The sequence below is a fragment of the Xiphias gladius genome, chromosome 6 (assembly GCF_016859285.1).
Source record: "Xiphias gladius isolate SHS-SW01 ecotype Sanya breed wild chromosome 6, ASM1685928v1, whole genome shotgun sequence".
NCBI lineage: Eukaryota > Metazoa > Chordata > Actinopteri > Istiophoriformes > Xiphiidae > Xiphias > Xiphias gladius.
This window is the reverse complement of record NC_053405.1, coordinates 19,715,260-19,727,468: the sequence shown is the minus strand read 5'-3', so window position 1 is coordinate 19,727,468 and position 12,209 is coordinate 19,715,260. Positions and strand designations below refer to the sequence as shown.

General features: G+C 41.8%; 1 protein-coding gene across 3 annotated transcripts in view; it reads right to left on the bottom strand.

Moving 5' to 3' along the window:
* The window catches only part of ssbp4 (single stranded DNA binding protein 4), an 88,782-nt gene that overhangs the window by 5,960 nt on the left and 70,613 nt on the right, over positions 1-12,209 (bottom strand). For all 3 annotated transcript variants that reach the window (XM_040129281.1, XM_040129282.1, XM_040129280.1), the window contains exons 6-12: positions 10,063-10,146; positions 3,152-3,278; positions 2,943-3,010; positions 1,652-1,716; positions 983-1,028; positions 844-879; positions 660-714 (exon numbers count right to left, since the gene is read on the bottom strand). In XM_040129281.1, the coding sequence (XP_039985215.1) occupies positions 660-714; positions 844-879; positions 983-1,028; positions 1,652-1,716; positions 2,943-3,010; positions 3,152-3,278; positions 10,063-10,146 (481 nt within the window). The remainder of the gene's footprint in view (positions 1-659; positions 715-843; positions 880-982; positions 1,029-1,651; positions 1,717-2,942; positions 3,011-3,151; positions 3,279-10,062; positions 10,147-12,209) is intronic.

The window sequence follows — 12,209 nt, the reverse complement described above, 5'->3', positions numbered from 1 at the left end:
GTGTGTGTCCTCAGTCTTGGCGACTGCAGTGGAAAAATGCCTTCCCTCCCGGTGTACGTGTGAGCAGGACCGTTTTGTGCAAAAGGTTGCCCCGGCAACGAATCACAATAGAGGTACGTATATAAATAATAAATAGTGGACACAAAAAGAAGCTCTCCACAGGCCAACAGAAACAGAACATCTACAGGATATCTGCCCTCAGTATTTTGTTTGCTGCTAATCCTCCACATGGAGATTCTAGACTGATGGGTCAAAGCTGAGATGGATCACTCAGTTGACTGCAGACTGACATGCCTCTGCTTCCCTTTTATACAACTGTCTTGACGGTGAGAAAAAGGCAGCTAACACTAGTATCTTTCAGAATGTGGTTAAACTGGCAAAACACTGACAACGAATGTGATACCCAACCCAAACGTTTCATGTATGTCACATACCACATTCAGTGCAATTTTTTTTACATTATTTTTTAAGTTTTACGGTTACAAAAATATTCCTTAAGGCTCAATTCCTAAAGTATTTAGAGTCCTATCTCTGCCTGTCTCCCAAAGAGAGACGTGTATCTGTATGAGACAGGTTTGATGTTTCTCAGACAGAGCCCTCCTTCAGTGAACACTGGATAAAAGTAGATATCAGAAGGGAAACTGAAGTGTATAACTCACCTCCGGGGCTAGGCATGATGGGAGTTCCTGGTGGGCCACCTCCCCCTGGAGGGCCCTGAGGGGTGAAAAAGCGAGAGAAGGAGAGAAATGAGTGCTGAGTGCATTTAGACGGCAGTGTGCCTGTTAGATATCACTGCATGACAGGTAATTTATGGCCCATGGTTGAACATGACGGGACACTTACCACATAGTTGCCTGGAGATGAAGATGAATAAGCTATCTGTGGAGAGAATAGACCCGAGATGAAACAAAACAGGAGACACAGTTACTGTAAACACACTTAATCATGTGCCCGAAAGAAGATGTGAGAGACTGTGGCTCACAGAGTTGGTGTTGGGGTTCGGCCATGGACCTCTTCCACCAGGACCCCTGGAAATGCAAAAAGAAAGAGCAATGAGGAACTGGACATTTAATAGAAGACTTCTGGCACACAACAAAGTTACATGCATCATATCTTCAAAGGCAAAAGAAAAAGTTTTTGTGGCGACACAGGAATTAAACTATAGAGGACACACTGACAAGTATTCCCAATGAGTTTGTCTTATAATTTAACAATCTGTTAATGAAGAGTTTTAGAAGAAAACCATGATGAGTATAAAGACATATTTTTGCAATGTGATGTATTGTAATTTCATAGACCTTATAAGGTCTGGTATTTTATTAAAGCAAAGGTAGAAATTTCACATCCAACTGGTAATAATAATTTTTTTTCTAACAAACTTCATTACTGAGATCTGGGGACAGAAGGGGGGAACATGAGCAGTGTTTGGAGGATTTAAAAAAGACAAACGGTGCAGGAATTAACCAATCTGTCCCTTGTAAATCTCTGTTAGATTCCGCAGACCAAGATCCTGATTCATAAGATCTTGTCAGTCAAAACTACAAGAATAAGATCTTGGTTTCAAAAAAGCAGAATACTCCCCTAAATTAGGCTTATCTTTGGAAGTAGAATTTACAGATACTGAGGAACTTTTTTCTTTCAGTCTACTAACATGTTCATGCCTGGCATCCCTGGCCCCATGGAGTTTGGAGGAGGTCTCATCCCTCCGCCGTAGTTCTGCACAAAGAGATGAACAGTCAGCACAGCGTCTCACACCTGCTCTGTCTAAAGGTTTGAATCTTAATGAAGGTCACTGATGATCATGTCTCCCACTAACTAGTGTTTAATTACTGTATGTGCCTGTATGGGCTGTGTGTGGGCTGGCTGGAGTGGGCTGTGTTTGAAAATGGACAGCTGTGTGTGAGTGCGTTTGTGTATATCTGTATTGAGTTGTGTGTCTCTGTATATATGTCTCTATGTGTCCCTGCTCCCCTCTGTGTGTTTGCGTGTATGTTTTCATGGCTGCCCAGCAGTTGGGTTCGGCTGGCACTACGTGTGTACCCAAGCACACACGTAGTGGTGTGTGTGACTTAGACAGAGAGAGAGAGAGAGTGTGTGTGTGTGTGTGTGTGGGTGGGGGGTCAGGCGAGAGAGCCGCTCCACTCAGAGGAAGAGTTTTGTTCAGCAGACGATTACACTTGTCGAGCAGATGCCACACCAGCTGCTGGTACGCTCACTGCCAAAGTCACCGTGCCAGGGTGGCACAGAGAGGGGCCGAGGGGCACTGGGAGAGTGTGTGTGTGCGTGTGTCTTTGTACGAGGTGATGTTACAGCAGGAGGTGGTTGGGTGCAGAATGAAGCAGCTGTCTGGTAATGGTAATTCAAAAGGACACTGTTGTTTAAGCATCTTATGTATTACACTGAATCACATCGACAAAAATTAAGTCAATAAAAGGAAACCGACAGTGCCAAAACTGGCACCGTTTTTTGTCAAAATGTGTTGGTGGCGGCTTGCTCAGAGAAGTCTGAGTATTCTGCCTCTGTCTGTTTCCCTAGGTGGGTGTTGGCGAGTAGGATTTAACATGTAGGACTGGCGTTGGCAGTGGGTGAGCTCTGGTCAGAGCCAAGCTAATCACCAAGGCCCTTCTGACATTTAAAGGCAAAGTTACAAGCTTGGCAGAACCAAAACTTCTCTTCAGCAGAGTGGAAGGATTATCTGCATGCAGTTTATTGGCTGCTGATTTGACATTGCAGCTGTTTTTACGGTAGCTCTAAATGAAGGGTAACCAAACATTGGGTTTGCTCATGAAATGACAGTCCAAGTACCAAATCTGTCTGTGTGGCAGCTGGAGAGTGGGAGAGTAGTGAGCTGGTAATAGCTCAGAACACTGTCATGACTTGCTTTATTAACACAAGCCTTGGTGTTATATTCCATATGAATGAGTAATATAACTGGTGTCTACCTGTGGGCCCATGCCTCCCATGCCTCTGGGGGGATTCATTCTCATTGGACCTCCCATGTTTGGATGTCCTGTTGTGAGACAAAGATAGCACGGCTTGTTAGCATTGCAGCACTGTTTAGATCAATACTAATTCTATACCTCATTCAGAGGCCAATATGAGATTGTGAAAGTCTAGCTTCTCTGAAATAACACCGCATGTTCGTCAGTACCTTGAGGTCTGGTGGGGTCCAGGCTGTTTGGCAGGAGAGGCTGTGACCCGGGGATGCTCCCAGGAGGCTGATTTGGCATACGGAGGGAGGGCCTTGGGCCACCTGGGTACCGTGGAGACATGAATGGCTGCAGGAAGGACAGGGAAGGGATGATAATTATTTATAATTATTTATAATATATTTACAGGATGGAATACTTGTTATAATTCTTTTTTAAATACTTTTATTTTATTTATTATAGGGTTCATACAAAAAAAGTCGAAGTGTGAAAGTCATTTTTTCTGTTGAGCGAACAGAGTTTATTATGTTGATAAGAAGGGCAATGATGGGAGGGTTCCTCCGGAGCCAGAATTTTGCAATTGTTTTTTTACTTTACGGCCATAAAAATCTTCAAAAGGTATGCGTTGCTTTTACTGACAGCTTTAGGAATATTTCCAAGGTACAAAAAAGTAAAAAGGGAAATCAGATTTCAGGTCCAGAATCTCTGCGACTAAATGGCCCACTCATTTCCAAAAAGGCTTAACATATGTAGAAGACCAGAAAATATGTGCACGGTTCGCTGAAACTGATCCGCACTCCCTCCAGCAGGAGTGCTGAGACCTACTTAATTTTGGATTTCTGGTTGGTGGTAATAAAGGAACGGATCTGATTTTTCCAGCAGATATCTCTCCAAAACAGGGAGTTAATGGAAGTCGACTAGGTTTCCCATACTTGAAGACATGTTTCCTCTGATATTACTGTTAGCTTCCTTTTCCCAGCGCTGCGTTATGTAATTGGTTGAATTTCTATTCATTGAGGTGAAGCCCTTTGAATAGTTTGCCTATGATGCCTTTAGCGTTCTTTGATTAGATAAGCATCAATAAGTATATGAGTTATTCTTGAGGGCTCAACCGAATCAGGGATCCTTATTTCCTTTAGACAGAAGTGGCAGATCTTTAGGTACTGGTAAAAATCCCCTTTGGCCAGCTCATAAGACTGGCGTAGATCCTCAGAATTATCAAGATTTTCATTTGCTATTAATCTGCAGAAGGAGGAGATGCCGTGCTTGGTCCATTTTTTTGTGGTCTTGTGATGCTGGGAGGAAGTGTTGATCATGTGCCGGTCAGTTCAGCAGTTCCATCTCTCTGTGCAGCTGAAATCTCTTTAACACTTATCACTGAAAAAAACAACCCATTGATTTTGGAGCTGGGGTCCTTCATTAACTCTGCCGCGAAACTCCAATACTGACTGTATAGTTACTGTATGTCCTTTAAAGGTAGCTTGATGTCTTTCCACTTAACTTCATAAGCTGTGTTACCTCAACACACAAGATGCCGCAGCTGAGCCAACAGGTAGTAATCATGAAGACAAGGTATAGCCCCCCCCCCCGGGGCAGCTGTAATGATGAGTATCTCACTCTGGGTCTTTTATTATTCCAAATGAATCGGCCTGAAGTGCTTGTGTCATTCCCTAAACCGTTTAAGAGGCACCTTTACTGGAAATAGGTATAACAATAGGTATAACAATCTTGGAAGAATGCTCATTTTAATCGTCCTTCTTCTCCTACTGAGGTCGTGGGGGAGCAAGTCCCACCTATCCAGATCATCATATATTTTCCTATTAGTCTGCAAGTAATTAGCATCATACAGCTGTGACAGTTTTTTTTGTGAAGAAGACTCATAGATACTTACTGTAATGTGTGGCTGATACCATTGAAATTGATGCTTATCCATCAATTCTTATGAAGGAGCATAATGAAAGGTTAAAACTTGCTTTTTTTTGGAGTCTACAACCAGAATATTTCCCATATTTCCCCAGGATGCTCGTGAACAGTTGTACACCACATTCGGGTTTTTTAATTGTTACTAGCACATCATCCGTGTATAGACAAAAATACTGTTTTTCATACCGTCCAAAGCAGTCTCCTCTCTGATAGTTTGGGCCAGTGGTTCGATTAAAAAGGTTGAACAGTGAAGGGCTAAGTGGGCAGCCTTATCCAATACCCATTATCGCGTTTGAGAGACTCCCATTAATTTTTATCCTCAGTGTTGTGGTGGAGTAGAGTGTTCTTATGAACTGTATGAATGTCTAACAAAATCCAAATCTGCTCATAACTTGAAATAAAAAGCCCCATCCAATTGAGTCGAATGCCTTTTCAGTATCGAGGCCAAGAAGGACTCGATTTTCTTTTAAAAATGTGATTAATAATATGAAGGGCTCTCCTCATATTATCGTGCATTTGTCTAAAAATCCTTATAAATCCTGTTGGGTCTTCATCTATCAGGAAAGGTATTGCTGTGTCCATTCTCTTAGCCAATATGGCTGCATACAGTTTATAATCTGAGTTTAAATCACTTATTGGTCTATATCCTTTACAGTCTTTTTATCTTTTAACTCGATTTATATCTTACACCGATATAAATGCTTCCTTCCATGATGGTGGTAGGGCGCCGCCCTTCAGGGTGTATTTGAAAGAGGCTTTTAGTCAGGGGAGCAGTGGTTCTTACACTTACACCATTCAGGAGGGAATCCATCACAGCCTGTGGATTTGTTAGCACTGAGGCCAGAAATTATGCTATCATTTTAATGTACTGAGATTTCAGAAACATGTTTTTCATTTTGATCTTTACCGATGGAAGGGAGATCTAATGAGGCCAGGAATTTATTAATTGGTAGTCCGCCTGCCTTATCTGGCTACGTGTATAATGGTTTATAATATTCTTCAAAAACTTTCTGGATTCCTTCCAATTTAGTAGTCATCTTGTTTGTTAAGGGTTACCTAATTTTGTGAATTGTATTGTCTGCCTGCTGTTTCCTCCTTCTCCATGCAAGTAACTTGGATGCTTTATATCCTGCTTCATAGTACCTCTGCTTCATGAATCTAAGCTTTTTCTCAGTTTCCTCGCCCAGACTTTTGTCGATCTCCTTCTTAACTGGCCTTATTTGCTCAAGTATAGACGCATCTTTACTAATGCTATGAACTTGCTCCAAGCTCTTTGGTTGTTCTTGCAGGTCTAACAGCTTCTTGGCTTTAGTCTCTTTTAGTCTTGCAGACTTAGCTATGATTTTCCTTCTCGGAAAAACCCTTGGCTGCATCCCACATGATGGCTGGATTGACCTCTGCATTATCATTATGTCCCAAGCACATTTTCAATTCATCAGCCATTTCCTTTTTAAATTTAATACTATTCAGTAAGCCTGTATTCAACATCAACAGAGTATTTTTCTGGCCTTCCATCTAAGTTTAATTTCAAGTTTAATCCAGAATGTTCAGAAAGGTCTCTCTTTCCAATTTTGCAATCTTTCACTTTATGACAATCTTTAGTAAACATGAAGAAGTTGTCAATTCTCGAGTAAATATAATGTCTTGCGGAATAGAAAGTGAAGTCAGCATCACATTGGTGTAGGTACCACCATATATCAATCGGTCCCAATTTTATTTATTCTTTTTTCAGACTCCCTCTTCAAATTCTCTTAACTGTGTCTGATCTGGGATTCAGAAGTATATTGAAGTCCCCTGCAAGTATAAATGTACCATATGCTTCTGCAGCAATCAGGCTGAATATTTTCCTTGAGGAGGTAAAATCACTGTCGGGGGGGGGGGGGAGTATATGTTACACAGGGTAACTTTTTTATGCCCCAGTTTGCCCTTCACTAAAATAAATCTGCCCTCTTTGTCCTTGTATTCTGAGAAATGTTCAAAGCAAACAGAATTTGAAATCAGTATTGCAGCCCCTCTTTTCTTCCATGTTAGATCACTGTGTTTCTTGCCAGAAAGCAACACTGATTTTCTCTCGTTTTAACTTAGCAATCATTTTTCTCCTTTTGTTTGGATTGTTTATTGCGTTAACATTCAATGATTGTATATTACAGTAGTGCATGTTCATTAGTGCCTCTAAGCATACATTCCTGAACCTGTGAAATCCCAGTCCCAGACCTCAAATAACCAAAGAAACAAATCCGAACATTCACAGAACTTGTAATCAAAACCATCACACAGAACAGGGCTTCCAATTCAAAGGGTTCCTTGTCACATCATGTGTGGAGTGGGGAACTGCAACTAGGTTGGGCCCCTCAGCAGTACAAAAAAAGGGGGGTCAGGTGTGTAATACAAAAAGAAAAGGACAGGGCATTTCCCAGCCTCTTCTCCTGACACAGGCCTGTAATGTCCCCCTGTTCTGACTGAATCGTGTTTCCCACCAATCGTAGCATGGAAAAAAGCCCTCTGCCTCTGCCCTTTTCTAGGATGTTGTAAATGAGTATATTGTTGTGTCGAGAACATCCTTCTTAGTCAGTGATTTTAGCCTGAAGTGACTTTTGGTGGTTAAGCAGCTGGATGAGAGTGTCTTTGACTCAAATGTCCCTCCTCTCCTTTCCTGCCATGTTCCTCTCCATTTCTCTCAGACCTTTTGGTGACCACTATCTGGCCGGTGATGGCTTTGACTTGCTGGCCGATTTCGGTTGTTAGCTCTTCCAGTTGTGCTTTCATGTCTTCTTGAAAACTGATTCGAACTTGCAACAATTCTTTTTTATTTTCTGATTTAAGAACCCACATGCCTTCAGCTACCACCTCACCCACCACTTTTCAGAGGGAACTGAGTGCAGTGGGTGACGGCCTGTACTCCATCCTATCACCATTTTCACCTGTGTGGATTTCGCTTGCATTGCCTTATTTTCGCATTTCAAGCTCCACATTGTTCCATGATGTGGCTCTCCTCTTTTTATTTGCTTAAGCGCTCATAGTTGTTTTAGTTTAAGTCACTTCACCTGAGTTAGGAACTTGAATTACAGGGTTTTATTTCTGCCGATGCATGAGCTCCTCTCTATGCTGCCGTGTTGATAGCCGAGCCACCAGAAGTCATGTTATAATTCTTGAGTATATTAAGAGTATATGTCTCAGCATGCCATTGTCATTATCAGCTTAGTGGACATCAAATTCGAGCTTAATAACATCACATCCAATCTGGGTCTACTGGGTGTTTTAACAAATATTCACTGTGTTGATTTTTTATGGATCTCTCATCATCTAAGATGCTTTTATTTGGGGGTTTTGTACTGGTATTTGATATTATGATATTAGCTGCCTAAATTAAACTTCTCTTAGTATGCAAATCTGTACCTATTCTTCACAGGCAGAAACGTTTCCATGTAAAACTGATTAGTCACAAGATTTCCCTCAGATGACAAACAGAGAAGGGCCAAATATTTGAGCCAAATCAAACAACATTATGGCAAAACATAGAGAAGAAACTGTTATTCTTGGTAAATAACACTCATACTTCTAGGTAGTGAACTTGTTAGATGCTACACACAAAACCCTTAGAAAACCTGGCTCTCTGTATCTAACCTGCCCACTTTTGAGGTGTTGTCATTACTAGTCAGCAGGGGGAGCTATTGTGTTGAAGAGTAATGTACTGTTGTAGTTTTGTTACACTTGCCCCAGAAGGAGGGGCCTGTCATTAAGTTTTGGAAGGTAAGACCTCAGGTGCTAAAATCCATTAGGATAAAGGTAAAGGAGGACAGATAAGAGAAAAGGAGAGAGAGAACACATGCAGGTTGGAAACTTAGACTGGAAGAACGATATGGGAGAGAGGGAAGTGGAGCAGAAAAAGAAGAATAACATGACACAGCTGGAAGGGAGAAGGAGTGGCATGAGCAGAAACAATGTTCTACATCTTGATGGTTTGTCTGTTTTGTACAGCTGCACATGTGCGGGACGTTTTCCCACCGTGTGTGTATCACCAGACAACAGTGCTACAAGAATACAGCCTGGATAGTATGATTCATAAGAGAAACTGAAGACAGCATCGACACAGATGTTTCGGCAGAGAGCGGACAAGAAACCGGCTGGCCGAGACACACACACAGAGCCAGCGCACAAGTAGTGAATAATGTAAAGCACCCCAGACAGATGGTTTTCAGAATTACCTATGAGAGTACACTGCTGCAACTTCAAATACCTCATCCACATCCAGTGAGCCATATTTCAGTGTCAGATGATAAGAATTAATTCCAAACGTAATCCAGCTATTTAAGTATCAAGGGGAAACATGCTGATTTGGATGCCGATTGGTTATGAGTTGTGTGTGTTTTTGTCACGGAGCATGAACAGCAGGATAATGTTCATAACATCATCTTCACTCAGAGATAAGCACAACACAAATACAACAGGAGACTGGTTTTCAATGCTAATTATATACTGTATGTTTTTGTGTGTGTGTGTGTGTGTGTGTGTGTGTGTGTGTGTGTGTGTGAGTGTGTGTGTCATTGGCTAATATTAGGAACCAATTTCAGGCTAAAGACCAGTTATTGGGGACAGCTTGTCCAACTGGGGACAAAAGCCGTATCCGCAGTGGGGAAAAAGCTGATTTTTAGGTCAGTGGTTATGGTTACGGTTAGGTTAAGTCTCCAGGAAATGAAAGCAAATCTATGTAATGTCCCCAAAAGTGACCAAGGTCAACGCGCGCGCGTGTGTGTGTGTGTGTAAGTCGAAGATGAGTTATATAATCATAGTTGCCCCTTGAGGGGAGGACTGACTTACTACTGTTTTCTTTTGTACCATCTTCCACTCCTCTCCTTTCCTCCTTTGACCACGTTATGGTGGGTTTGTGCGCAAAGAGCTGCACCGTGTCAGGCTGTGCTGCAATATTAATGGTCTATTGATGGACTATGGGATGGTGAGTGCATGGCTGAGGGAGAGAGGAGTCCCTCCAGATGTACCTTCACTCCTTACAGCTGGGCCAACACAGCTAAATTATTCATCCGACCTACCATCGTGGTTGCTGCCTGTCCTGTCTGTTAGCACAACAAGGGGCCTCTATGCTGTTTGTACACTGTTGTTGTGTGAGTGAGTGAGTGAGTGAGGGAGTGAGTGAGTGAGTGAGTGAGTGAGTGAGGGAGTAAGTGTGAGTAAGATAGCTAAAATGTCTTACCTGTCCGTGAGGTCCCATCATGGGATTACTGGGGTTGTGTGGTGGCGGCTGCGTGTGAGGGGAAGGCTGAGATCCTGGTGGACCCTGGTGAAGAGAAGATAGAAAGATCTCAATAAAGTGCTAAGATAATGTATTTGGCGATATTCTGACCCCTGTCAGAGTGAGCACTGGAGTTATTAATTCAAACATGTGTTATATGAGATTTAAAGGGAAAGTTCAGCCATATGCCCGAAAAACACATTTTATCATTTTCCTTATCTTGACAGTGAAAGGAATTTCGTTTGTGCCAGCCTTTAAATTAAAAAAAATTCAGTAGCAATTTCTGTTTCTAGAAACAGTTTCCATGTCACCAGTTTTCTTAGCAACTATTTCTTCTGTAAAAACGAGTACAAGTAGTAGAAGTATGAGAAAACATATTCGGAATTTGGGTGAGTTGACCATTTTTTCAAAGTTGAAATTTCATTAGTTCTCATATTGTGTATGTTACAGCAACATTTTTCCACAGCTGATTGCACAGCTGTTTGCACAAGCATAAATTATGTACATTCTCACATGTTCACTTTTAAACCTGCATTCAGATATGTTTCTGACACTATTACTTCTAATCAAACGCCTCCATATAAATATGACATGTTTGCAGTGGTTGTTGAAACAGTTGAAAATAGTGTTGCCAATCCAGTTGAGAATCAACAACAAACCGTTAGCAGTTTACAGCTGTTTGTAGACGTTTTGTTGTGCCTGTCCATACAATTACATTCGAACAGCTGTCATCAAACAAACAATGAAACACAGCAGCAGCACTCAGGCTCAGGTGGTATGATACCAGACTAGTGTGACACTGAGGAGGGACAAAGTCGATATGTGGCTGCTCAGGAGTGGCTGCCCCATACCAAAGCTATTTGGTCCAGTGAATACTTGACTTATACGTGTCATCTTGACAATGTTGCTTTATGTCTGCTGAGTGTGTAAGGAGGTATTTACATGCTAACGTAACAAAAGAACCTGTTAAGCTCCGGTGCCATACATTGGCACTATACGCTGTACTATACATTTAATTGGCATTTCATTCAGAGAGTAAATGCAGCATGTTCAGTCTAAATGTGTACAATTACAGGACAACTATCCATGTCTATTCTGTTACATCCACAGGGAATGCATGTAAAGTTATTTGTCCCTGACATTTGCAGAGGGCCACATTGATTTTCATGTGCAGGAATTTTTAATTGCCCGGATGAGGTCAGATCAATTCAGGAGGTGGACTTTAATCAATGCTCGGTTGCAATCATGTTGTTTAGCCAAAGAACAATACAGTTTCTTTTCAAACACAGTCTAATTTTTCTAAATTTTGCCATGATGATGCTTGCTCCGGTTTTCCAAAGGTGCCTCTGTCTAATACACAGTTAACGGCCAACGCAAGCTTGATCCTCGTGCTCACCTTCCCTCTATAGAGAAAGGCCAAATATTTGAACCCAATTAAACATCATTATGGAAAAACATAGAGAAATGAGTCCCAGGTTGAAAATAACTGAAATTACTCTGTCACTTAAATCTACTCTGGATTAAATACTCAATCACTGGTATGTGAACTTCAGTTTCAGTTTGCATTATGGGAGTGAATGAATCCTTTCCTGAGTCAGTCTCTCAGAGCAAACACTGTGTTAAGTACAGTAAAGTGAATACAGTTATCAGAAGACTGTGTGAACTGTGACCTCTTCGTCTCTTCCTACAGTAACCTCATCTGACTCCAGCAGCAGCCACTCCAGCAGAGATCTGTTACTACCTAAACATCAATACGGAGAAAGAGGACCACCCACTGCCACACCAGGCTTATCTACTAGTCTGCTAGAGCCTCCGTCAAGCACTCTGCTATCAGGTAACATTTTAGTTGTGTGTGAGAGTGTGTGAGTGTGTGCATGTGTGCAAGTTCTGCAACTGAGCGGTAATGAGTGTGAATATGAGCTCTCCCCCTTTTTTTCAAAGGCGAAACCAGGATCTTCTACTCTCAGGTGCTGAGCAAGTGTGGAGTGTGTGCTTGTTTGAATATGTGTGTGCAGGTACAGTGCGTGTATTGAAGGGGTGTGCTACTTCAACAGGTGTGTATCTAACATCACAGTGAAAAGATGAGGGATTAGGGGGATTACCCATGT